Source organism: Erythrolamprus reginae, chromosome 4, assembly GCF_031021105.1.
Source record: "Erythrolamprus reginae isolate rEryReg1 chromosome 4, rEryReg1.hap1, whole genome shotgun sequence".
Classification (NCBI taxonomy): domain Eukaryota; kingdom Metazoa; phylum Chordata; class Lepidosauria; order Squamata; family Dipsadidae; genus Erythrolamprus; species Erythrolamprus reginae.
Genome location: NC_091953.1, coordinates 30,124,809 through 30,152,770, shown reverse-complemented (window position 1 = coordinate 30,152,770; position 27,962 = coordinate 30,124,809). Strand labels below are relative to the sequence as shown.

The following is a 27,962-nucleotide window of genomic DNA, read 5'->3' as shown; positions in this document are numbered from 1 at the left end:
TCTTTCTCTCTCTGAGCTTCGCGGCACACCTGATCATGTCTAGTGTGCCGCGGCACACTGGTTGAAAAACACTGGCTTATTTGACCCCTATGACAATCATTAAATGTTGCACCTCATGATTCTTAATACATGTATCTCTTCTTCTTTTATGTACACTGAGACCATATGCACCAAAGACAAATTCCTTGCGTGTCCAATCACACTTAGCCAATAAAGAATTCTATTTTTTTCTAATTTTTTTCCTACTTATCTTTTGTATTCAGTTTTCAGGTACTAAAACAAAGAATATTTACTTGCTGTCTGGTAGATCAAGGACAGTGTGGAAAAAGGAGCCCGTGGCTGGAACAATTTCCGGCAAACTGTTCTCCCTTCGCTCTTTGCGGGCAGGATGACAGGCTGAGAGGCTTCGGGCCTGAGCTTCTTCCAAGCTCACCAGCTTCATTGGCAGAGAAGTGGAAGGTAAAGTGAGGCTCTTCATCACAGGTTTATCCTCTGGAAAAGGGAAGAAAAAACACATTAGAATCCAGCCTAACTTGGGATAGAATTCTTCACCAGAAGAGCCCTTCAAGCCTCCACTCGAATACCCTACGAAAATAGACTAACAATCCTGGGTCTAGAAAGCTTAAAACTACGATGCCTAAAGCATGATATAAGCATTGCCCACAAGATCATATGCTGCAACGTCCTGCCCATCAATGACTACTTCAGCTTCAACCGCAACAACACAAGAGCACGCAACAGATTCAAACTTAATATTAACCGCTCCAAACTTGACTGTAAAAAATATGACTTTAGCAATCGAGTTGTCGAAGCGTGGAATTCATTACCGGACTCAGTAGTGTCAACCCCTAACCCCCAACATTTTTCCCTTAGACTCTCCACGATTGACCTCTCCAGGTTCCTAAGAGGTCAGTAAGGGGCGTACATAAGTGCACTAGTGTGCCTTCCGTCCCCTGTCCAATTGTCTCTCCTTTATCTCATACAGTGTTCCCTCAATTTTCACGGGTTTGAACTTCGCGAAAAGTCTATACCACAATTTTTCCCGCCCGAAGATGTTATATGTCATCGCCAAACTTTCGTCCGCCTTTAATAAATATTTTTTTTAATAAACTTTAATAAATAAACATGTGAGTAATAATCTAAATGGTTGCTAAGGGAATGGGAAATTGCAGTTTAGGGGTTTAAAGTGTTAAAGGAAGGCTTGTGATACTGTTCATAGCCAAAAATAGTGTATTTACTTCCGCATCTCTACTTTGTGGAAATTCGACTTTCGCGGGCGGTCTCGGAACACAACCCCCGCAAAAATCGAGGGAACACTGTATATCTTTTCTTCCTTTCATATATCTTCTCTATTTTTATATCTTTTCTTCTATCCTTTTCTTTATATATATTACTACATGTCTATTCTCTTCAATGTGTATTGTGTATTGGACAAAATGAATGAATGAATGAATGAATGAATGAATGAATAAATAAATAAATAAATAAATAAATGGAAGGTGGGAATGGCAGAGAGAAATGGACAAGCAATAGATTTCTTAAGCACTGCCTTTAATGAATAAACTTTTCTGGTGCAATTGTTTGCAAATGTGATTGTTGAACCATTTCACTTCTTATCCAGTAATGTAATCCAGCATCCTGACCTCTACCCCAATAGTCAGCAGCCATACTCCACACTGCCTTGGCATGCATCTTATGAAAATGAAGGTGTTTATTTGTGCTAAACTTTGGAGAGACTAAGCTCTTTTTCTAGTTTTGAAGATGAAGCAATGCTTCTCTCCCATCCAGATTATTTTGGCAATTTGTTCTGAATATCATTGCTGTTTTTTCCTATTCACCACTGAGTGCTATTGTTAGAAAGAAATAGGAAGTTACATCCCTGGAACCTCGCCCCAAAAATCCTGATGGTTAAAGATAGCTTTCCCAGCTTCAAAATTGACACTTTAGCATATCTTCTAATTAGCTGTGTTTTTGTTTATTTACCGGAAAAGCCAAAGCGAAGAAAGCTCACCTCCAAACACACTTTATAATAAAATAGAGGACAAATCAGATTAAACAGAATTGAAGCAGAATATAATTGAATGGAAAGGGGAAGAGAGAGGGGAAGTCTTAGGATTGTGTTATTATACAATTTGAATAATGGACTTTGCATTTAATTTTAAGTATTTTGATCTTGTTTAAAATGTTATTATATAGAAACCATGAAAATTGTCTCTTCTGAAAGCCTTTACCACAATGTACGCCATTGATATGTGTTGTGGTTAGCTCTGGCCCAGCTCCTGCCCCAAGGAATGTGCAGGTGGATGTGGGGGAAACATCCACATGCCGCAGGCCTGTTTTGCTCCCGATGGAATCTGCCGACGAAATCTCCCCTGACCAAGGAAGCGTGAGTGACAGGGAAGAGGGGAGTTTGGCAGACAGCCCAGGAGGAGATCAATCATCTGTATCATCCTTGGATTCTGAACAAGAATTAATGACACATCCACGCATGCGTAGAGTAATGCATAGGAGACAACAATTGAAGGATTATTACAAGAGAAAATGAGGCCACCTGTGGTTGGGTGGGGCTGTTGTAATTAGTGCTACAGATAAAAGTGCACCCTGGTATTTTAGCCTCATGGCAGTCTATCTGATTCATTGTTTCGTCAAGATCATGGGTTTTGTGCTGTTCAAGATTGTGTGTGGACTCTCTGGACTTTAGAATTGGACTCAATTTCCCAGTTATTGGGTGAGCAATTGGACAGCATTTAACCTGTGCCTTGTGTGTACCAGAAAATCCCTTTGACATTTAAAAAGGGAGCTGTTTCTGTTTTTCTGTTTATAAAAACTTTTGGGTTTTCCTTTTATCGTGTGGTGTGTGTCTTCCTGGACTAATTACCCTGTAATTATGGGCGGTTGAAACCCGCCGACAGAACAGATATGGAACAGTTTATAAGGGAGCCAAGAAATTCTTATAACGTATCTGCAACTTTTATTGAGTACTACTCATGATATGTGGTGGAAATAATCCCTTAACTGAATGTTTTTCCATCAACACCTGCAAGAAAGGAACAGTTTAAATCAGTCTGCCCACTGGGCAGCTGCAACTTATGAGCCTATACTGTTTGCACCTTTTTCTTTTTTAAGATTGTTATGGGACAGAACAACAGCTAAATTGATTTTTCAGCATGATGGCTGTTCTAGCTAATGAAACAGCACAAGAATGGATTATATAACATCCACGGATATATGTTTGCAAACAAACTTTCTGGCACACACTCCTTGCCTCACTTCACTTGGTGTTTTTTGTTTTTTTTTTTTAAAAAATATTCTTGTAATCCAAAACTTGATGTGTCAGAAACCTTGCAAAATAAAAAACCAAGGTCAGCTGCTAATATTGTTGCTTTTCACCAAGAAGGTTTCTGATCTTGGCAAAAATAAGTGTGGAGATTGCAACTTGGTGGTTTATTTGGAAATATGCCCTCATGCTCAGCAACAAGACAAAATAATCAAGGATCAGAGGACATTTGAGACACTAGTGATGTCAGAAGCAAGTTCTCCAGTTTCATTGTCTTATATTAAATGGAACTGTTATGCCTTACCATAATGTACCCATCCTTAGCATCAATTTCTGGCTGGAGAAACTGCATGATAGTCATTTTAGTGATGGCAATAATGTCTAATATTGCCTACAAGCTCATTAAAATGTACCCACCAGTCGATTTATGATAGCTGATAAATTTCAAACCAAGTTTCTCAGAACTTTTCCTATATCTTTTTGGTGTGATGAGTTACTACGTTAGGTTAATGATGGGGGCAAAGTTCTCCTGGCTGTTAATTCTCTTTTCCATGCTTCCTTTTTTCTTTTCCAAGTAATCAGGTTGCAAGATCAACAGTAATGAGCAACAAAAGAGAATAATGAAAGCAGAGATTTATCCCTAGATCCCTGTAATTCAGTCTTCAATGCATGAGAAACTTTGCAACTTTTGTTCCAATGTGAACTGAGGATTTTATATCTTTATTCTTTTTGTGCATCAATTAAGAGTTTGGTAAGTCTGGATCTTCCCAAATCTAATAAAGGTTCTGAAAACAATTTTTTTAAAATTGCAGGCAGTCCTAGACTTACAACAGTTTGTTTAATTCATTTGAAGTTACATCGGCACTGAAAAAAGTGACTAATGACAATTTTTCACACTTAGGACCCTTGCAATATCCCCATGTGCATGTGAGTTACATTTGGATGTTTGACAACCGGTTCTTATTTATGACAGTATCCCTGGGTCATGTGATCCCTTTTTTGACTTTCTGATAAGTCAATGGAAAAAACCACATTCACTTAACAATGGCATTACTAATTCAGTATCAGTAATTTAGTAACTGCAGTCAGTGTCGGGTTCCTACATGGTACGTAAACATGGTAGCAAATGGAAGCTGTGCATACAGCTTTGGGTGTCCTGCGTGCATGCACATCACAGTGAGATTTTGCTTCTGCGCATGAGCAGGAAGCAAAATTCTCATGAAGGGATGTGTGCATGTGCAATATTTTGGCACTTTTTTTCTTCTGCGCATGTGCAGGAGCAAAATAATCAATGAAATATCTCTCCCGTACACATCCTCTTGCAGGATTTTGTTTCCTGCGCATGCACAAAAGCAAAATCTCCCTGGGATGTACACACATGCACACCAGTGACCTGAAGCTGTGCGCGCATTGCGCCAGTAGCAGCGGTAAGTAGAAATCCCTCCCTGACTGAAGTGATTTGCTTAACAAATGTGAGAAGAAAAGTCATAATATAGGGCAAAACTCATTTAACAACATTCTCACTTAGCAACATACATTTTGGAGTCAATTATGGTCATATGTTATGGACTTCTTGTACAGATTGAGATAGAAGACTTTTGCCCACTATATTATTCAATAGAATTGGAATTCAGGTGTTCTGAATGAGTACCTCACAAGTACCTAAACCTATTGCATCGCCCATACAATATTAGTCACATCAAAATAGTCCATGGTCAGATTCTATTTAATTATATATATATATATATATATATATATATATATATATATATATATATATATGTATATATATATATATTTCCATATTTACAACAGCACGAAGCTTAAAACTTCAGCCTGATGATGGTGAATGTGATTTCACCGAAACGTCGCATAGACACTCAAAACATTACACGGGGCAAAACCCGAACTCAGAACAATATATATATATATGATGGTCTTGGTATATTCAGGTTTCTTCCCATGTAGGATTTAGAAATTTCTGGTGACGTTTCAACGAGGTCCCTCTCGTCATCTTCAGGCTGGTGCTTCTGTCCTTGTCTAGGGTGAAAACAGCGAGACCTGAGCTGCCTTCCTTCTATAAATACTGGTGGCTGGGTGTGGTTTGATGGCTCAGCAATTGCCTGCTGTATAGAAACTTCCTGGTGAGTCAGTGGGGTAACACCTGCGGTCGTTGATTTAACTGAGGTATGCTGATTAGTTAATGATTGTGGATTAGGGGTGATATCCAGAGTAGTTGGAGCTTGCAGGCTACTTGGTTGTTTTGCAATGTGTGTTCTGAGTCTGGTTTCAGTTTCTATGGCTGGGATACGTTTGTTAATGAGGGCTGGTTTCCAGATGTCTGCTAGGCGGGAGGTATCATCCCGCTTGTTCATATTTTGGGGATGTTTCGAAACATCACCAGAAATTTCTAAATCCTACCCGGGAAGAAACCCGAATATACCAAGACCATCATACCTGTACCCGTGAAAATCTACGAAAACAAATATATATATATATATGTGTGTGTGTGTGTGTGTGTGTGTGTGTGTGTGTGTGTTTTGGGGGGGGGGTTATGTCGGATCACCCTGGTATATTGAAGGAACGTCACAGCTCCTTTTTGCCTCTAGGCCCAACCCAGGATCATTTCAAGGCAGTTAATTTATTCATAGCCGACAACTATATTCTGTATGTGTCAAATGTTTTTAGCCACAAAGGGTGTATCATATATCAACACTAATAGAGCTATGTTAAAGCAGAGAAATGGTTTGGCCTTAGAACCACAGTTGTATACCTTATGTTCACACATAGATTATTCGCCCATTTAGTCCTCCCAGCTAAAAACATTTCACACACACACACACACACACACACACACATATTCATATAGATGCCCTTTATGTTCTTCTTCTGTTTTCTTTTTTCAATAGAATTGGAATTCAGGTGCTCTGAAAGAGTACCTCACAAGACCTAAATACTAAAAGTAATGTAAATAGGTTACATGCTGGGAAGAACTAAGTTTATTGGTTAAAAGAAGTCAGATACATTTGGAAATGGTCATTGTTAACATCAAAGAAAATAGCTGAGAAAGAGTTACCTTCATTTTCCTTTGGCTTGACACAAACGTTGTCACTGAAGATCTCACCCACGTGGTTCAATATGAACTCTATCACCAACTGTTGGACTCGCACTTCCAAGAATGCGGCATCTCCATTGCAACCCTCCGCCTCAATCTCCTTCGATCTAAGCACAGAGAAGCAAACGGAAAAACAACGAAAAATCACACCACCGAGGCAACGCTTGTGAACGAAAGAACTACATTTTGTAATAAGCCAATAATAGCAGCAGAAATTGAGTCACAGCCTAAAGGTAAACCTTTTTTCTTTTGCATTCCTTTTGTGTCTCTTCACTTACCCTATAGACATGCATAAATCAAGTCTACACATTACGTGAGTTACATGAAGTACGTTTTAAATGGCATGGTCTCTTTTCTATAGAAGATTTAAAATAAAATCCATACTGTAGTCTATTTATGGAAAGATAAGATTAGTCCAAATTACCATTCTTTTGCATCACAGCGGATGGTTAGGTCCCATAGAGTCGGCCTTTTCCAGATCCTGTCAGACAGGATCCTAGGGGAAGAGCTTTCTCTGTGGTGACCCCGGCCCTCTAGAACGAACTCCCTCTGGAGATACATACTACCCCCTCCCTCCTGGTCTTTCGTAAAGCTCTGAAGACCCACCTGTGCCAGCAGGCCTGGGGGTCATGAGTGATGAGATTGTCTCCGGGCGATATTATGAATGATTGAATTGGATGAATGTGTATGACTGCTAATGGGGTTTTTAATACTTTTAGTAATTTTGTATCATTCTTTTAAAGTAATTTAGATTTCTTTTATATATTGTTGCATTTATAATGTTGTACGCTGCCCTGAGCCGCCTTGACAAGGGTGGTGTAGAAATCGAATGAATGAATGAATGAATGAATGAATGAATAAATAAATAAATAAATAAATTCTATGTTCATCAATACTAACATGTTGTTGGGTTGCAAAATAGAGCCAATCACACAGAACCTGCACACTGTTCACTTCAAAATACAGAGTCAGGGTAGACAACTGGTTTCAAATGGTCTCCAGAAAAATATTTTAGGAATACCATGCCACAAAAGGTGTATCATATATCAAAACTAATAGAGCTACGTTAAAGCAGAGAAATGGTTTGGCCTTAGAACCACGATTGCATACCTTATGTTCACACATAGATTATTTATTTATTTATTTATTGTTAGAGTTGAAAGGGACCATGAAGGCCATCGAGTTCAACCCCCTGCCCAAGCAGGAACCCTATAGTACACCAGTCAAGTGGCAGTTCAATATTCTCTTAAAAATGTCCAGAGTGTTGGAGTTCACAACGTCCGCTGGTAGGTTGTTCCATTGGTTGATCGCTCTGACCGTCAGGAAGTTCCTCCTTATCTCCATGTTGAATCTCTCCTTGGTCAGCTTCCAGCCATTGTTCCTCATCCAGCCCTCTGGTGCCCTGGAGAATAAAGTGATCCCCTCCTCTCTGTGACATCCCCTCGTATACTTGTAGACTGCTATCATGTCCGCTCTGACCCTCCTTTTCTCTAGGCTATCCATGCCCAGTTCCCTCAGTCTCTCTTCGTAAGTCTTGGTTTCCAGATTATTCGCCCATTTAGTCCTCCCAAATCCTTCTCCCTTCTCAGAAACAAGAGCAATTTGGCATTAAGATATCTTCTACTAGAGTTCATAAAGTCTGCTTTGAAATTTAAATACTGCACAAGGGGGACAATTCTTTATAGGGATCCATCAAAGCCTTAGAGAGCCATGAAATTTTCAAAATCTGCAGGCAGTCTTTAAACCCTACAGTGTGTCTTTCAATGAGTATTTCCTCCCCTTTTCAAAAAGGAAAAAGGAGTCTGGAATCTGGGGGAACATCTTCAAAGAGAACTTCCACAGGCTATATTCAGCTCATAATTCTTTATTACTCTTTTAGGAGAAACAAATGGTAATAATCAATTTATAATGGAATCAAAATACAGGGGTTTTTTTTAGAAGGACAGCAAGGAAATAATTAAAATGGATCACAGATTGTAACTGAGAAGAACAGTTTCATGAGTGGGACTTGCATTCTCAGAACAATCCTGGTGCAAGAACTATCCTTATGTAAGCTAAAAGTAATTTCAAGAATAGTCATCCCATTAAAGAGACTCAATTATTCCAGATGGGGGGTTTTTTGTACATGGATTAGTATATTGATTTGCTTAGTTAGCAAAATGTCTTTGCTAAACTTTTATAAAAGGAAGAACAAAATTTATGAACAAAGATGAAGCACAATATAATAATCCCAGCGACCGATTAGGTCCCACAGAGTTGGCCTTCTCCGGGTCCCGTCAACTAAACAATGTCGGTTGGCGGGCCCCAGGGGAAGAGCCTTCTCTGTGGCGGCACCGGCCCTCTGGAACCAACTCCCCCCGGAGATTAGAACTGCCCCTACTCTTCCTGCCTTCCGTAAACTCCTTAAAACCCACCTTTGCCATCAGGCATGGGGAAACTGAAACATCTCCCCCCTGGGCACGTTTAATTTATGCATGGTATGTCTGTGTGTGTGTCTGTTAGCATATGGGGTTTTTTAAATATTTAAATATTTTAAATTTGTCTGATTGCTTATGATTTGTTGTGAGCCGCCCCGAGTCTTCGGAGAGGGGCGGCATACAAATCTAAGTAATAAATAATAAATAATAAAATAAAAGCCCCCTAACTCATTAAGTCAGGGTTTGAAAGAATGTGACAAAAAAATCCCATTGATTTCACTGGCTTTTATCAAATATTGCAATGGCAGTTTTAATCATCCTTCCCCTAAACAGTATCCTTTAGATGTGTAGCCTTCAATTAACACCCATAATTTCTTAAACCTAGGAAGACAGTCGGTCGATATGGTACAACAATTAGAATATCAGATTAGGAACAAGGAGCTCCATGTGAAATCTCTCTTCAGAAAGAAGCCTACAGTACCTGTTCTAATGCTAATCAAAGATTTCTCCAGATGAAATATATTTAACATAATGTCTAATGGGCAGACTTTTCTTAAAGGGGCAATTAATATCAGCTGGAGCTGGGGACATGTCGAGAATAATGATGATGATAGCTGCTTTGCTTCTAAAGCAGGGCTGTCAAACTCCCAGCTCATGGACCAGATGTGTCATATGCTAGTCACACCCATGCCCATTTTAATGAAGGGGAAAATAGTCCCTATATGTCACATGATGCTGTCGTGATGTCGTGAGGTTGACGCCCCTGTTCTGAAGCAAATCTCAGTTATGAAAGACCGCCTTCTGCTGCACGAATCCCAGCGACCAGTTAGGTCCCACGGAGTGGGTCTTCTCCGGGTCATGTCAACTAAACAATGTCGCTTGGCAGGACCCAGGGGAAGAGCCTTCTCTGTGGCGGCCCCGTCCCTCTGGAACCAACTCCCCCCAGAGATTAGAATTGCCCCCACCCTCCTTGCCTTTCGTAAGCTTCTTAAAACCCACCTCTGCCGCCAGGCATGGGGGAACTGAGATACTCTTTCCCCCTAGGCCTTTACAATTTTATGCATGGTATGTCTGTATGTATGTTTGGTTTTTATAATAAGGGTTTTAACTGTTTTAATATTGGATTTTTAAATGCTGTTTTTATTACTGTTGTTAGCCGCCCCGAGTCTACGGAGAGGGGCGGCATAGAAATCCAATAGATAGATAGATAGATAGATAGATAGATAGATAGATAGATAGATAGATAGATAGATAGATAGATAAATAAATATATACATAAATCAATCAATAAACAAACAAACAAACAGACAAACAGACAGACAGACAGACAGACAGACAGACAGACAAACAGACAGACAGACAAACAGACAAACAGACAAACAAACAGACAAATAAACAAATAAACAAATAAACAAATAAACAAAACAAAATTTTCCATCTCATCAGACTCCTTACTCCGGCTGATCCTTTTTAGCCTTTTTAAACTGGCCAAACTAAAGCTTGAACATTCAGCATTGTTGCAGGGGATGAAATGGGCAGAGGAGGGGAATACTTGGTTCTCCGTTTCAGCTTTCTAAAAGAAGGGCCAAGCTGAAATGCTATAAATCAACAGGGCAGCATTGTTTTTTATGGCAGGCCAGACAAATAAAATAGCACAAGACATAATCAAACATGAAACATATCCCAGCCAACAATATTATGTCAGCAAAAATAAGCAGCATGCGCAAGCAAGGGTTGTTTCAGATTACTTCAAAGAACATCCTGATGAAATTCTTATCTGAGCTGAGCTACTTTAAATCTGCTGCCTAGTGGCAGAAATTTATGTCCCATTTCTGTACAGCAAAGAGCGAAGACGAGGGCCTCAAAGTGCATAGCAAGCACTTTCATGTGAATACAAGATATAGCGTTACAGCAAGCCTCGCTCTACTTCACCAGGTTATTAAAGAAGCAAGGATGGAAGCAAGCTTTCCCGGTAGGGAAAGCAAGTAGGATGCTTGGCTGCATAGCTAGAGGTATAACAAGCAGGAATGTGAATACAAGATATAGCGTTACAGCAAGCCCCGCTCTACTTCACCAGGTTATTAAAGAAGCAAGGATGGAAGCAAGCTTTCCCGGTAGGGAAAGCAAGTAGGATGCTTGGCTGCATAGCTAGAGGTATAACAAGCAGGAAGAGGGAGATTGTGATCCTCTTATAGAGAGCGCTGGTGAGACCACATTTGGAATACTGTGTTCAGTTCTGGAGACCTCACCTACAAAAAGATATTGACAAAATTGAACGGGTCCAAAGACGGGCTACAAGAATGGTGGAAGGTTTTAAGCATAAAACGTATCAGGAAAGACTTAATGAACTCAATTTGTATAGTCTGGAGGACAGAAGGAAAAGGGGGGGACATGATCGAAACATTTAAATATGTCAACGGGTTAAATAAGGTTCAGGAGGGAAGTGTTTTTAATAGGAAAGTAAACACAAGAACAAGGGGACACAATCTGAAGTTAGTTGGGGGAAAGATCAAAAGCAACGTGAGAAAATATTATTTTACTGAAAGAGTAGTAGATCCTTGGAACAAACTTCCAGCAGACGTGGTTGGTAAATCCACAGTCACTGAATTTAAACATGCCTGGGATAAACATATATCCATCCTAAGATAAAAATACAGAAAATAGTATAAGGGCAGACTAGATGGATCATGAGGTTTTTTTCTGCCGTCAGACTTCTATGTTTCTATGGATGCCCCAGGAACTTCAGAACTCTGTCTAACTACGACAACAGGACACCCCCCTCACTAAGAGCAGGGGTGGGCTGCTGCCCGGACAGAGGGAAATGCAGTGGGGTAGCGAAAATGGAGCTCCAACCCAGAGCACCCTATTTGCACTGAAAGATGTTGAAAGAAAATGCAGGGCATCCTGCATAAGCCACACCCAAAGTGTGGTAGTAAAAAATTAATTTGGGTTTATATGTTTCTTTTTTACAATTTAGTCCCTTTATCTGTTCATTTTTCCTAACAATTCTAGTAAGAACTTCCAGCGTTAATATTTGTATGTATATAAAAATAACAGTCTGGTGTCTATACTATTCTAGTAAAGGATTGAAATAAGATATATACTAAAACCAAACCTATCTATCTATAATTTTTCTGATATTTCACACTCAACTTTATCTCTTATTTATATACAATGTAATTAATTAACTATACTATATCGGGATAGCGAGAATATTTACAGCACAATTTATTATCATAGATCTGCCGTTCACCCGCCCAACCTTTTAAATGTATTGTTTGTTGATACTGTACACTATTGATGTTTATATGTTGTTGTATATAGTCTTCTAAATAAAAATAAAAAATAAATAAATTTGGGTAGCCCTTCACTGACTAAGAGGAATTTGGACTATTTTCTAGGCAAGATTCTGATAATTGGTGCTGCAATTCTGCTTACAATTGAGGCTACTCCCAGTTAATCCACGAGATTTAAGTTATCTCTGAGTGGAACCATCACTTCAAAGCATCAAGTAGGAAAGGACGGGAAAACAATTCAACTTGATGAATTTTCTGAGTTTAGCTTTTAAAAAATAAAATAAAATAAAATCTTCTTTGTGTTTTTCATCACATCAATGTTCCGGCCCAAACAATCTCTCCTTCTACCTCCAGCTTCACCCACCTATCCAAAAAGTTGTAACAGATAAATTCTTTCTTATCTTGACATGCCAAAGTGTTGCTGAAGAAATTATCTCTGGGCAACACAATCCTTTGTAAAGCTAATGGCTGAAGTGCTAGATAAAACTCAGAAGGGATTCCTTCTACAGGATAGCCTTGTAAGGGAGATAACAGCTACTTTAAGTTTTCCTGAGGATCCATATTTATATAAATCAGTGTAGCTTCCACCACCACCAACTCCATCCCTCCCCGAAAGAAAAAAGATGGACAATGCAGGAGACAAAATTAAATTTTGGAGCAGTTCAAGAACTGCAAAAATGGAAACAAGTTTTACCCTGTATTTTCTGATGCTCAAACGCTGAGCCTCTTGTTGACCAGACTGTATCCTTGAACAAACTCATTGTTAGTAGTAGTTCACAGTGTATTGCCGGTCACAATTCAAAGTGTTGATCATGACCTTTAAAGCCCTACATGGCATTGGACCAGAATACCTCCGGAACCGCCTACTACCGCACGAATCCCAGCGGCCAATAAGGTCCCACAGAGTCGGCCTTCTCCAGGTCCCGTCGACTAAACAATGTCGTCTGGCGGGCCCCAGGGGAAGAGCCTTCTCTGTGGTGGCCCCGGCCCTCTGGAATCAACTCCCCCCGGAGATTAGAACTGCTCCCACCCTCCTTGTCTTCCGTAAACTACTTAAGACCCATCTATACCGCCAGGCATGGGGGATTTGAGACACTTTTCCCCCAGGCTTATTATAATTTATGTTTGGTATGTATGTGCTGTTTGGTTTTTTAAATTGATAGGGTTTTTAGTTTTTTCTTAATATTAGATTTGTGCCTGTACAATATTGTTTTATCGCTTGTTGTGAGCCGCCCCGAGTCTTCGGAGAGGGGCGGCATACAAATCTAATAAATTATTATTATTATTATTATTATTATTATTATTATTATTATTATTATTATTATTATACACACAATGGAAAATTCTAATAAGAAGCTTATGTTTCCCAAACTACACGCAACAAGTTTATCAAGGTTGACTCAGTCTTCCATCCTTCCAAGATGGGTACATTGAGGACACAGATTGTTGGGAGTAATATGCTGACTCTGAAAAATGCTTAGAGAGAGTTGTAAAAGCACAATGAAATGGTATATAAGTCTAAGAGTTAGTGCTATCTGTGTAATAGTGCTTCCATAATCAAATTAATTTCAGTGTATTGCTGTGTACTGTGTCAGATATTTCCAATACACTTTATGAATCATTGCTCCACCTAATACTAGCAACTTCAGTACAAATGTGTGTGTGTGTTTTCCATCTCTTCTTGTGCCTTGTGATGACATCAGATACATCTGACAAATGGGCGTGGTTACAGCAAACACATAAACAGAGTTGGGATTTTGCACTTTATTTCCTAATTTAGAGGGGACTTTTTCTTTTGTTTTAATCTATACAAAGCCTATTTTAGGAGCTACAATAATTTTTTCATGTCCCATTGAAAATTACTGGAGAACTATAACCTAAGGGTGTCAAACTCAAGGGCCATGGGCCGGATCCAGCCCATGGGCTGCTTAGATCTGGCCTGCAGGGGCAGCCTGGAAACAGTGAATGACCAGCCCGCAGTGCCTCAGCCAGTGAAAACAGAGCTTGGGATGGCTGTGCGCAGCCCTTCTGAGCTTTTTTTTCACTGGCAAAGGGTTGCAGGAGGCAGTTGCAGGTGAAAACGGAGCTCGGGGGCCTGTTTTCTCTGGCATGCGCTCAGGATGCCACAGGCATCCCTGACACAAGTGACATCAAGCTGGGCATGCCAATCATGGCCATGCCCACCCCATTCTCCTGAGGTCAAACACAACCCTGATGTGTCCCTCAGTAAAATTGAGTTTGACACCCCTGCTATAGCCAATTTTTCAGCAATCATTTTACTACACTTTGAGAAAAGCTCAAAAAACAGGCTTGGTTTTCTTCTCCAGTCATGACTTATATCAGTAGTTCACAACCTTTTCTTCACCACAGATCCCCTGTAAATACCTTTTGTGGCCATGTACCCGCAAGTCTTAATTCAAGATTTAAATCATTAAATTTCTTCATGGTGTCAAGCCTGTAATGACATTGTAGCACTCCAAGAAGTCCACAGACCATAGGTTGAGAACCATTTCCTTATTTGATCAGATAATTTAACTTTTCACATCTCAATTTCTACTTTTGGTCTCTTGAAACAGACTGTCTGTCTGTTTTTAAAAATAAGTTTACATGTACTATTTATTGAATATTTTATTTTACATATTTTATAATTTTTCAAGATTATTGCAACTTTTTCAGGTACAGTGTTCCCTCGATTTCCGTGGGGGATGCGTTGCGAGACCGCCCGCGAAAGTCGAATTTCCGCGAAGTAGAGATGCGGAAGTAAATACACCATTTTTGGCTACGGACAGTATCACAAGCCTTCCCTTAACACTTTAAACCCCTAAATTACCATTTCCCATTCCCTTAACAACCATTTACTCACCATTATTACTGGTACTCACCATTGAATAAGACACTTAGTGTTCCTGATATTTATAAACATAATTATTTATTAACAATAATTTTTTTTTGTTATTTATTTGCAAAAATTATTAGTTTGGTGATGACGTATGACATCACTGTGTGGGAAAAACCATGGTATAGGGAAAAAAACCACGAAGTATTTTTTAATATTTTTTTAAAAACCGTGGTATAGGCTATTCGCGAAGTTCGAACCCACGAAAATCGAGGAAACACTGTATTCCCTTTATTTTTTCCAAGAAAACATGGGTCACTGAACTATATATGAACACCACATCAGTTCTAAGGGCCATGAAAATGGGAAAATAAAGAACAAATTGCTGAGATTCACCTCTGCCGTCATATTTGATTGTATGCTTTCCCCCCATAGCTGGATTTGTCCACAAAGTTCCAATGTGCACCACATTTGTTTGTTTGTTTGTTTGTTGGATTTATATGCCTCCCCTCTCCGGGGACTCGGGGCAGCATATAAATCCAATTAATAAATAAATATACATTTCCATTAACTTTCCCAGTATTGCTTTTAGGATAAAGAAAAATAATAAGTGCATTTATCTTACCTAAGGAGATTAGGTGCCCACACTAAAGCCAGGTTTCTGGTATGCATGTTGGTCATGCCACTGAAGGATGCCAGAAGTGCCAGGTGCTTGCTTAAGTATTCCAAGGTCCTGAAATAAAATAGTCAAGACAAACCAAGAACAAATATGACTATCGTAATGGGTTGGATATGAGGCCATTTGGAACATGGTACAACTAATGTAACACACAGTAGCGCAATGCTAAAGTCTAAACTAAAATCTGTACCGATTGCCAATTATTAAGCATATTTTAAGGTGACAATGTAAACCAAGATGGTTTGGGATTGAAAGTGCAATCATTTTGAAGCTAGGAGTATAGCTACATAAGTTTAAAAAGTAACTTTATTTATATACTCTCTTCACCTAAGAGTTTGTACATTTGTTAATTTTGTACTATCTCTTTCTAATACAAGGGTTGCCCAGAAAGCAATGCACCACATTTTTTTTCTCAGCCTACAGTAATGGTACGAATGCAAAACTTTAGATATACATTATTTGAATTGTCAGGAGTACGTGTGAAAATTTTGTGTTTCTTCAGACAGATAGCGTAGTTGCAGCAGTGTTTCAAAATGGCGTCTGTAAGTGATGTACAGTGTGCAGCAGTGTGTCATTATTGAATTTCTCACTTCGGAGAAAAAAACTGTTGGGAACATTCACAAATGTTTGCATACAGTTTATAGAGAATCTGCAGTCGACCAAAGCATGGTTAGTTGTAGTGCAGAAATGACTTCGTGACCAGAACAAGGAGTGGTACCAACAAGGCATACAAGCCCTTGTGTCTCGCTGGAGGAAGGTCGTAGAATGCGACAGAGATTACATGGAAAAATAGGGAGTGTAGGAGAAACATCATTCATGATCTCTTCTTTCTATAATTTCTAGTGTCTAATTGTTCTGCCGGGCTCTCTGATAGGAGCCTCCTGAAAATTCAAGGGTACAAATTTCAGACACACACACGTTTGAAAATTCAAAACAATGTTCTTTATCACAAAAGTCAAAATAAACGAAGCACTCTTTTTGTATTGCAAAGAGTACTCATCCCAAAACAACTGGGTAGTCTGTACAATTTCCCTTAAGCAGTCATTAAGTACTTAGCCAGCAGCTGTGGAGAAACTTCACACCCCTTCTTCTTCCAACAAAGTGAGACACACACACATGTTGCTCTGCTTTGGTTTCAAAGACGTGAAAAAGCAACAAAGTCCAGCACACAAGATTCCTGACAACTGCAAACAGATAGTCTTCCACAATGGCCAAACCCACATGCTGCTATTTGTAGCAGCAGCCCTAATTACTGGAGCCCCACCCAAATACAGGTGGCCTCCCTTATTTCCTGTAATATGTTCTTACTTGGTCTCTTCTACGCATAATTCTGCACTTGCGTGAGTCCAAACTGTCATCATCTGACGCAATAGAAGATAAGGAAGATTGACTGCCTTGGCTGTGTGGCAGGCCCTCCTCTGCCAAGTCACTCCCACCTTCTTCTTCGTCAGAGGAAACTAAACTCTGAACTGATTCTGTCGGCAATAACACAGGCCTGTGACATGTTGAAGTTTCCCCTGCATCCACCTCCCCATTCCCTGGGGCAGGAGCTGGGCCAGAGCCAACCACAACACTAATAATCAAAGCCATTAAGTTCAGGCTTTTTAAAATGCAAAGTCCATAAAGGATTTCCAGTCACCAATAAATGTAGATTATACTAACTTTTCAGTGGCTTGTCAGTATTTATATTATATCTAAAAAGTGAAAGCGGCCAAAGCAATGATGTTTAACACTAGGCATTACATTTCATTATTTTTATTTTAAAAATTAATAAATTGCAGCTAATACGATCACTGTCTATAATCATATTCCCCATCTTATGTAACATTAAAAATTACAAATTTAACACCATTTCCCATTGTATTTGGGGGTTGCAGCAAAATTTGGGCCATGAGGACTTCAGTTTCCTCATTATGGTCTACTACATTAACTACTTTAACTACTAATTAACTTTCGTAAATTACTCAAGACCCACCTATATCGCCAGGCATGGGGGAACTGAGACACCTCTCCCGGGCTTTTATATTTTATGTTTGGTATGTATGTGTTGTTTGGTTTTAAATGATGGGGTTTTATATGTTTTTTCTCTTTTAATATTAGATTTGTTCCACTGTAACATTGTTTTTATTATTGTTGTGAGCCGCCCCGAGTCTTCGGAGAGGGACGGCATACAAATCTAATAAATTATTATTATTATTATTATTATTATTATTACTACTACTACTACTACTACTACTACTACTACTAATAATAATAATAATAATAATAATACACTGGTTAACTACTCACTCCCCCCTTCATTGAAATATTCTTACTCTTACTTATATCTGCTGGGAGACATTGGTACCCTACAGAAACAATTCCCTGAGCATCTGAAACTGAACTATTAGAAGATACAAAATAGATTTAACTTGAGCTATATAAAAATTTCATCTAAATTATCTGGAAGCTACGTGTGACTGAGGTGCCAGGTGGCTGTGTGATTATCTACAACAATGCTTATACAGCAGAGACTCAAAACAAAAAGCATTTTATGATTGAAAATATTTTAATTGACAATAAAAGGCTTCCTGAAATTTCAAAATGATCTGATAGAGACTTGGATACAGTAATAAACATCAGTAATAGATGAGTAACCATGAAACAAAAGCACTGGAAGAACATGGTTGGGAAAAAGATGGTTTGGATAGGTGGGGAACAGAGATGATTAGTCCTGATAATGTAACATCCTGTCTGTTTCATTAAAAATATGTTGAAAATAATATAGCTAAGTTGTTGAGCAATTATTTGCTTAGTGGATTATTAATGGATTAACCAGTCTTTTAACATTAAAAACAGCAACCTCCGCATAAAGGATATTTTTCCGATGTTACCTGTTACGTACGGCTGTACATGGCACAGATTTGACTAGCTGATTGGCTAATCTAGTGGTGGGAGAAATAAACTACTGTCAGTGGCCAGCTGGCTATAGGAAAGCCTTTAAAAGCAGCTTCCCTGTAGCTTACTGTATTACTACTGATAAATAAAGATGCTGAACTGCTCCTATATCTCGCCGCTTCATTCCTGTGCAATCTAACACTGGCAACAAAGGTGGTTGAAGAAGACAAATGGACAAGGGCACCTTGTGGCTTTGGCCATCTTGGAAGCAAGCACTGTTCTGCTCTAGACAAACCTGAAGGTTGCTACTCAAACATCTCCCGCTCCAGCAATCTACGACCTCAAGACTGAAGAATGGACAATGTACATGAGCCATTTTTGCATATTTCTGGAAGCCAATAACTTCCAGAATCTACTGGACAACTGGAAGAGGGCTCTCTTCCTAACCTACTGGGGCCCTAAAATTTCTAAAAATGGCTCAAATTCTGGCGGCACCCACAGACACCAAGCCCATCTCCTGGATGGCACAACAAACAATGCTAAAAGAACATTAAGCCCCTGCAGCAACCCCGGTGGTCAGCAGTAATGACTTATACCATATTGTGGTTCCCATTGAGGGCAGACCATGAAAAATGGAACTGGACCCCGGATCTGTGTTTACTCTAATGTCCTGGAACACAAATTGAAGCCCTGTTGAAATGCTGATGGGCCATAAACTAAGGTCACAACTAGACCGATTGAACTCAAACTATCACCCAGAGAAAGTTTTGGACTCTAGACAAATATCCCAGTCATTGGAACCAGGCAACTTCATCTTTGCACATAATTATACCAGAGGTCCCAAGTGGGTGAAGGCAAAGGTAATCACGGTCAGTGGCCCCAAATCATACCATGTTGAATTAGAAGATGGGTGGACATGGAGATGACATATCGACCAACTTAGAAGGAGGCTGGAGAATTTGGGACTTCACCAACCAGACAAGTTCCAGCATCTCAAAAACTCAGAACTGCCAGTATCTCTGCCCCAAGGGCCTCCAAAACAACTGAGCATGAAAAGACAGATCTGCCCTGACTACCAAACACCAAGAATCTCTAGGCTCAACACCAGAGGAAACAAGTGGACACCTACCAAACTGAGGCAGAGTCCAGCAAAGTCATCCCCGACCCTAGGACAATGACCCAAGAGTGACTGCCACCATGCCTGGCAGCAGGTTCCCGATAATTCCACAAATGGAGCCAGGAGCAACAGACGGCATATCCACCACTAATGAATTTCCAGGTACTGATGAATTGCACAGGCCCAGTAGAACTGTATGGTGCCCTACCTACCTGTGTGATTGTGTAACTTGTAAACAGAGATAATTAGAATATCAACAAACTACGAGGGAAGGGATGTTATGTATGGCTAAATGTGGCATGAATTTGCATAGTCTAGTGGCAGCAGAAATAAACTGTTGTCAGTGGCCAGCCAGCTATAGGAAAACTTTTAAAAGCGGCTTCTCGGTAGCTGCTGACATTCTTTATTACTTTCAGCTACTGAGAAATAAAGGTGCCGAACTGCTCCTACATCTCGCCTCTTCATTCCCATGTAATCTAACATTACCTGTCTTCAACTAACAATAACTTAAGTTTTCTCTTTTACCTATAATGTGAGGGTGGAAGTTCCTGGATAACATTTTGAATCTGGGCCAACTGCTCTTTCTCAGACAAGCACGAGACTGCTTCCTGCAAAGACATCAACAAAAAGAAATCAAAACGTATTCAGTTAGTTCACAAACATTTCTTGAAGTCAAAAACAATGTCATCCACAATATGATTACACAAATGGATACACAAAATAAACAAACCTGGAAATAATAATGTCTGCAGAAACCAAGGCAAACCAGCAGCAGCCTTCCATCAAGTTGTAAGAGTAAAATAATTATTATTTTACTGTTGTATTAGGAAATAATGACATTTGGGGAATTTAAAAAAATGGAGTGTGATGTTGATCATTAGCTTACAGGGGGTTAAGTAATTGCACAAAAATAGATCTGCCAAGAACTATTTGTCATGAGTACTGTACAAAGTTTTCAATCCAGTGGTGATATATCAATTAGTATATTAGGGAAAGACATTGTTTTTCTCACGATCACATTACGAATGCCAAAAGAGGTCACCACCTCAATCAGTTTTCTCCATAAACTGGCACTTTCCAGATTACATGAGCCCATTGAACACAATACTGGCTAGAAAGTATTTTTAAAAATACTGAATATAGTAGGACAAAGAAAACAGCTTCAGGGTAGGTTTATTTGTCCCTTTGTCCATAACAACTTGAATTGGCTCTCTGAGGACTTTTTTTTATATATATAATTTTTATTGATTTTTTTTTAAAATTTTACAAAAAACAAAACAAAAAGCGTAAAGTGTACCATCACCAAACAGAAAGAAAATCCCTTCACCAGGGAAGATTCAATTTTGTATCCTTCATTTGCTTTGTCTCTGGGTTACATTGTTCATTCTTTTTAGAGTGATTGAATTTTATTTATTACATTTGCATCGCTTACTGATGTTGTTAATATATAATTTTTAACCTTCTCCCACCTCCTCATTGTTGCTGCTAATTTCTCTTCATTATAATTATGTAGTCTGATTTCCATAATTTCATAGTGAATGTGATCCGCCATGTATTTGCACCAATTTTTTATCGTCCATTTATTGTCATCTTTCCACCCAAGCACTATAGTTGCCTGGGCACTTTCTATCGCTGCAATTTTGATTTCTTCATATTCTTTTACCTCACTATTTTTAATCAATAATGCTGCTTCCTTAGTTATTTTCCAATTACCATTCGTAATTTTATTCACTTCCATTTGTATTTGTTTCCAAAATTTTTGAACTTTATTACATTCCCAAAACATATGCATAAATACTCCTTTTTCCTTACACCCATGCCAACAATTTCCTTTCTTCGTTGTTTGAAAACGTGCTAATTGTACTGGTGTATAATACCATTTATGTAATATTTTTCTTCTCATCTCTCTTATTCTTGTGTTTTTAATTCTTTTAATATTTTCAATTATACCTTCCATATCCCATTCATCAATTTCTAATTCCTCCTGCCAATATCTCGTCAGTCCTTTTACTACTTGTTCTTCTGCTTGTAATAATTCTCTATTTATTTTATTTATTTATTCTTTGTCCAATATACAATACATATGAAGGAGAATATACATTAAGTAATATATATAATGATAGAAAGTAAGAAAGAAGAAAGGTTGGAGGAAAGGAGAGAAAATGTATGAGATATGAGATAAGGAGAGAAGATTGGACAGGGGACGATAGGCACATCAGTGCACTTATGTACGCCCCTATATATGTTACCTGTTTGTGCTTTTATATTCTTACACTTTTCTTGGCTCTCTGAGGACTGAAGCAAGAGTCCTTATTATTATTATCTGGATGTGTCAAAGACTGGAGATGACTCTTCTACATGTACAGCATATGACCTTCAAGTATTGAACAGAAATGTCATCTTCGGGCTCTAGTGAGGAGTCTGTTCTCATCACTAATATAGCCATTTCAAACTGGGGTCTTTCCACCTCTGCTCATGATCTCTGTTCACAGCACATAATTACCAATTCTCCCTGCAGGTGCTATTTGCATTTAAAAGAAGGTGTAACTTTGGCTTAGAGTTATACTTCGTGGCAGGCTTCCTGAGAAAAGAACATGCATATTCATGCACAATCAGAACGCAGTCCTTCCTGAAGGCATGCAATTTTGCTATTTATCTGGACTGTCTATGATTAGAGGTCAATCTCTGTGATTAGAGGTCAATTGTATGCAACTCAGAGCTGCTTGGGAGGGACCTTCCCCCATTCTGTTGCAGACAAATATTTTGGGGTTGCTCATTAATTTTGCCTACCAAATTAGAACTTTAATTACAAGAGAGTAGTGCAAAACATTACTACAGATCAATGATTCACCAAAATCTCTATTGATAAGAATAGAGGAAGACAATGGCTGCTTAAACTGAAACTTCAAATTATGAAAAAGATGACCAGAAGTAGGCAATTCAGTCTAGAATTTTATTTCTTGAGATAAGCTCTTTAAAAATTTGTTTCATTTTAAAATTCTGATATATCTGTTTAAAAGACAAGGGCAAACCAGGAAGAAGGGGGAAAAATCACCACCAAAAAGAAATGCATTATTTCAGAAGCATTGCAGAAAGAAAAACATTGCCTGTATTTTGAATGAGCAATACAATAAAGAGTGCTAGGACATGTGGGAACATAAGACTATGCTACATTAAACATTAACTATCATAATAAAGTGCCTGCATAGAGGTTGTATGGTTTGCACTGCATTATATTATATATATACATACAATAATGAGCACCTTAGGAATGTAAGTATAAAATCTGACAAGAACTAGTCTCTTCTGCTTTCACCAAAGGACCATAAAATTAATTATTTAAGGCATCAAAACTTTCATATTGTTCTCACAGGAGCACAATAAGTAAAGTCCATACTGTTTGATCCCACTTTATAGGCGGAATAAAAGGAGATGAATATCAATTCAGCTAAGACCATTATAATGTGGGGACTGATTGTGGCAGATATGAAAAACAGGTAGATGGGTCTCAAGGCAACTTTTTAAATGAAGGGCTACTGCATTGGTAGTAAGCATTGAATCTTTATTTCTAGCTTCTGCACTGTGCCTATTTATTTATTTATTTGTTTGTTTGTTTGTTTGTTTGTTTGTTTATTTATTTAGTAAACAGTGTATTATAAGGGGGAGGAACTAATCTTGAGAAATCTTAAAACTTGATTGACAGAATAGCAAAGAGGCAAATGTAAGTTTGTAAATTCCTAAGGTGCTCATTATTGTAAGTATGTGCAATATACATGTACACCTCTAGTTAGGAAAACTATGATATATGTTCCCTAAAAAGAGAGAAAACTTACCTAGGGGACAGCATTATGAATAAATAGAATGCAATTTAATGGGGGGAAATGTTAAGATCTACATTAATAGTCTGCGGAGAGGGGCGGCATACAAATCCAATAAATAAATAAATATAGTGTAGAAAGTTAGCACCCACCCATCTCCTAGAATGGTGATGGCGAACCTATGGCACGGATGCCAGAGGTGGCACACGGAGCCATATATGCTGGCATGCAAGCCATTTCCCTAGGTCAGCTCCAACGTGCATGTGTGTGCCAGCCACGTGATTTTTGGCTTGCACAGAGGCTCTGGGAGGGCGTTTTTGGCTTCCAGATGGCCTCCGGGTATATGGGGGAGGGCATTTTTTACCCTCCCCTGGCTCCAGGGAAGCATTTGGAGCCTAGGGAGGGCAATACTGGGCCCACAAGAAGTTGGGACACAGACTGTTTCTGTCCTCCAGAGGGCCTCCAGGGTGCAAGGGAAACTGTTTTTCCCTCCCCAGGCATTGTATTGGTGTGGTCACTCGCACATGCGCGATGGTACACACCCACACTCTTTTGTCACCCGAGGGAAAATAGGTTCGCCATCACTGTCCTAGAAGAATGAAATACTTCAGGTAATAATAAAAAGGCAGAATTGTTGTCCTGCTTGTTTGCTATTACTATCATCACCACAATTACAGTGTTCCCTCGATTTTCGCGGGGGATGCGTTCCGAGACCGCCTGCGAAAATTGAATTTCCGCTAAGTAGAGATGCATAAGTAAATACACTATTTTTGGCTATGAACAGTATCACAAGCCTTCCCTTAACACTTTAAGCCCCTAAATTGCAATTTCCCATTCCCTTAGCAACCATTAGATTATTCCTCACCATGTTTATTTATTAAAGTTTATTAAAAAAATATTTATTAAAGGCAGATGAAAGTTTGACGATGACATATGATGTCATCAGGCGGGAAAAACTGTGGTATAGGGAAAAAACCCGCGAAGTATTTTTTAATTAATATATTTGAAAAACCGAAGTTCGAACCCGCGAAAATTGAGGGAACACTGTATATATAATGTCAGTTATTTTTCTAAATACATTATATACGTATTTTTTAAACAAAAAAGTTTATTCAAATATTAAAAAAATGAAAAAATGAAAAATGAAAAGTCAGAATATTTTCCCAAAAAGAGAAATAGAAATTTTAAGGGAGACAGAAACTCTGAGCTTCAGCTCCCTGTCCCCAGGAGAAATTTGGTGCCCATTGAGAAGGACTGGGCCAACCTATCTACAAAACAAAAGACTTTCAGCTCCAGAATGATGCATGACGGTCTTGGCATATTCGGGTTTCTTCCCATGTAGGATTCAGAAATTTCTGGCGACGTTTCAACGAGGTCCCACTTGTCATCTTCAGGCTGGTGCTTCTGTCTTTGTTCTAGGGCGAACACAGCGAGACCTGAGCTGCCTTCCCTCTATAAATACTGGTGGCTGGGTGTGGTTTGATGGCTCAGCAATTGCCTACTGTGTAGAAACTTCCTGGTGAGTCAGTGGGGTATAACACCTGGGGTTATTGATGTAACTGAGGTATGCTGATTAGTTAATGACTGTGGATTAGGGGTGATATCCTGAGTGGTTGGGGCTTGCAGGCTACTTAGTTGTTTTGCAATGTGTGTTCTGAGTCTGCAAAACAACTAAGTAGCCTGCAAGCAAAGCATTCAATAATGCAGAGAATATAGTTCTATAGTTGGTTTTTTTTTTTGAAGTACCTACTTCTTACAAATTCCACATTTTAATCAGGGAAAATGGAAACTTGGAAAATCTCACTCTTTTCTAGTCTCAGTCCACAGCTTTTTAAAAATTCTGTCCCTTGTTTTGAAAACAATCATTTTTTTCCCAGCAGAAGGAGGAAAGTGACCTAGTACATGATTGATATCCATGATATTTATTCACTTGAGGGGAAATGTATTGGGAATGTAGTCTGCAGAAAACATATACTGTATTCTGTTTAAATTATGCAGACAGCATAAGAACAACTCTTATAACAGATGTTGTCACTTGACTTTTTAAACATCAGTACTCATTGTCATCATTATCACACCATAGATATCCTTTATCATATATCGTTTGCTGTCATTTTTTAATTAAGTTCACTTTTACTTTTCCGGAAATGTAAATAAGCTCTGTTTGATTTTGATTTTGTTTTTATTGTTTTGTTTTATTGTGTTTTATTTTATTTTATTTTATTTTGTAAGCACTTTTTCACCATCTGTGCAAGTGCACATCTACGGAGAGGGGCAGCATTCAAATCAAATCAAATCAAATCAAATCAAATCAAATCAAATCAAATCAAATCAAATCAAATCATAAATAAAGTGCAGCTTTTGTGCATGCGTAGAGGGCAGGGGCAGGCGACCATTCATGGCACTACCGGAATGGGCCGAGAGAGTACATACACGCCCAGCACGGGATTCAGCTTCTGCACATATGCAGAAGTTGAATCTCGCACAAGGATGTGAGATTTCCAGATGTTTTCATTTCTGCGCATGCACAGAAGCAAAAAGGCACGTAAATAGGCCAAAATAAGGTAAGCGACTGCCGCCGCTCACCCCACCACTTTCTGCCACTACCTGCCACATTGCAAGTGGCCCACCCAGCCACCTGGCCCTTAACTTGCTCTGGCAGATGACCTCCTGCAGGGGCACCAAGAAGATGAGCCATGGCATGGGGAGCAGACCGGGGGGCCCCAAGCTCTGACCACACGGCCTGCTCTGTGTGCTCCCCACACCATAGGCATCTCTCTCCTGTGGGACAGGAGAGCAGAGAGCAGGACATGCAGCTGGAGCTTGGGTAGGCCATTTTTGCTACTGGCCTCAGCTGCCGCTCTAGACGCCTCAGCGAGATTCGGCTGCCGCGCATGAGCAGCAGCTAAAATCTTGCACGTAGACGTCCTTCCGGCAGCAAAAATTTCTTCGGTTTCTTTGCTTCCATGTATGTGTGTCAGCAAAAAACCTGGTAATTTTTACTAGAATCGCACCGGTTGCACGTGTACAGTGCGTGCACACCCGACGGCAATGGAGTTAAGCTACACACTCCATTGCCACCACCAGAATGATATTCCCACCATTCTGGCTGGTAGCCCATCCTGGCAGAGGGTTAAAAAAAAGGCAATGTCTGGGCAGGTGGGCGGAGCATTGCGTGGCTGCCGCTACTGGTTCTCTGAACCACCGGCTGCCATTGCTATTGGTACACCTGACCCGGGCTGAACCAATAGCATTTTACTCCTGCATTTAACCTAGATTCAAGTTAAAGGCTGGGAGTAGGCACAGGTTGAAACTCAGAGTTTTTGAGGAAACCCAGGAATTTTTTGTTTTTCTTGTTACTACACAAAAACAGAACTCATTGTAACACTGCAATAACGTCTTCATCCACAATGACAATAAAAAATGGAACAGAAACATCTCACCGTGAATTTCTTGTAAAGTTCATAGGTGAGAAGAGGATTTGGCAGTTCCCTGAAGTATAACTTGCAAAGTGATCCAACGCAGTGAATGTCTTGTAGGAAAACTTCCCTGGTCAGGTCTGGGCATTGATCTGAGCCAAACTCTTGTCTGCAGCAACAGAGAAAGGGACAGAATGAGGTTGATGAATAGAATGAGATACTGTAGAAACAAAATTCATATCTTCATTTTTACCCCCCCCCCAAAAAAAAAGTTTCTGATTTGCTAACAAATATCTGATAATATAATACTTTACATTAGCCATGGAAAACCTGCCTGGCACCTAGAATCACCATGGAAACCTATCATAACCTTGAGAACTACATGGATTCTGCATGTTCTAGTTTCAGATACTCTAATTAGCATGGTATAAATGCCACTTACATGAAGACAATCCACGATAAGCCATTGTTGGACAACTGGCCATAATTTCAAAATCTAATGGCAGATTCATACACACACACACAAACACACACAAACACACACACACACACACACACACACAGAGGAAAATAAGCCTTTCAACTTTTGTACCCCACCATCACCATGTAAAAAAGTGTTGGGAAAATAATGAATTAAACTTCTATATTTGGATAAAAGACCTAGAATCCATTACTTGACCCCAATAAATAAATAAAAGAAGGGGGAAAAAGAAAAAGAATTACATGAGCTTTGAAAAAGTAGAATTGGGAGAATTAAACAGCTTTCAAGTACAGTGGTACCTCTACCTAAGAATGCCTCTACTTACAAACTTTTCTAGATAAGAACCAGGTGTTCAAGATTTTTTTGCTTCTTCTCAAGAACCATTTTCCTCTTACAAACCCAAGCCTCCGAAACTGTAACTGGAAAAGGTGGGGAGAAGCTTCTGTGGGGACTCTCTAGGAATCTTGTGGGAGGAAACAGAGCCGGAAAAGGCAGGGAGAAGCCTCCATGGGGCCTCTCTAGGAATCTCCTGGGAGGAAACGGGGCCTCCATCCTCCCTGTGGTTTCCCCAATTGCACACATTATTTGCTTTTACATTGATTCCTATGGGAAAAATTGCTTCTTCTTACA

General features: G+C 39.3%; 1 protein-coding gene across 1 annotated transcript in view; it reads right to left on the bottom strand.

The window, feature by feature from the left end:
- Positions 1-27,962, bottom strand: part of ARHGAP31 (Rho GTPase activating protein 31) — a 146,061-nt gene that overhangs the window by 26,013 nt on the left and 92,086 nt on the right. Inside the window, exons 3-7 of the mRNA XM_070749932.1 lie at positions 26,876-27,020; positions 20,140-20,222; positions 15,567-15,674; positions 6,354-6,499; positions 294-492 (exon numbers count right to left, since the gene is read on the bottom strand). Coding sequence (XP_070606033.1) covers positions 294-492; positions 6,354-6,499; positions 15,567-15,674; positions 20,140-20,222; positions 26,876-27,020 — 681 coding nt within the window. The remainder of the gene's footprint in view (positions 1-293; positions 493-6,353; positions 6,500-15,566; positions 15,675-20,139; positions 20,223-26,875; positions 27,021-27,962) is intronic.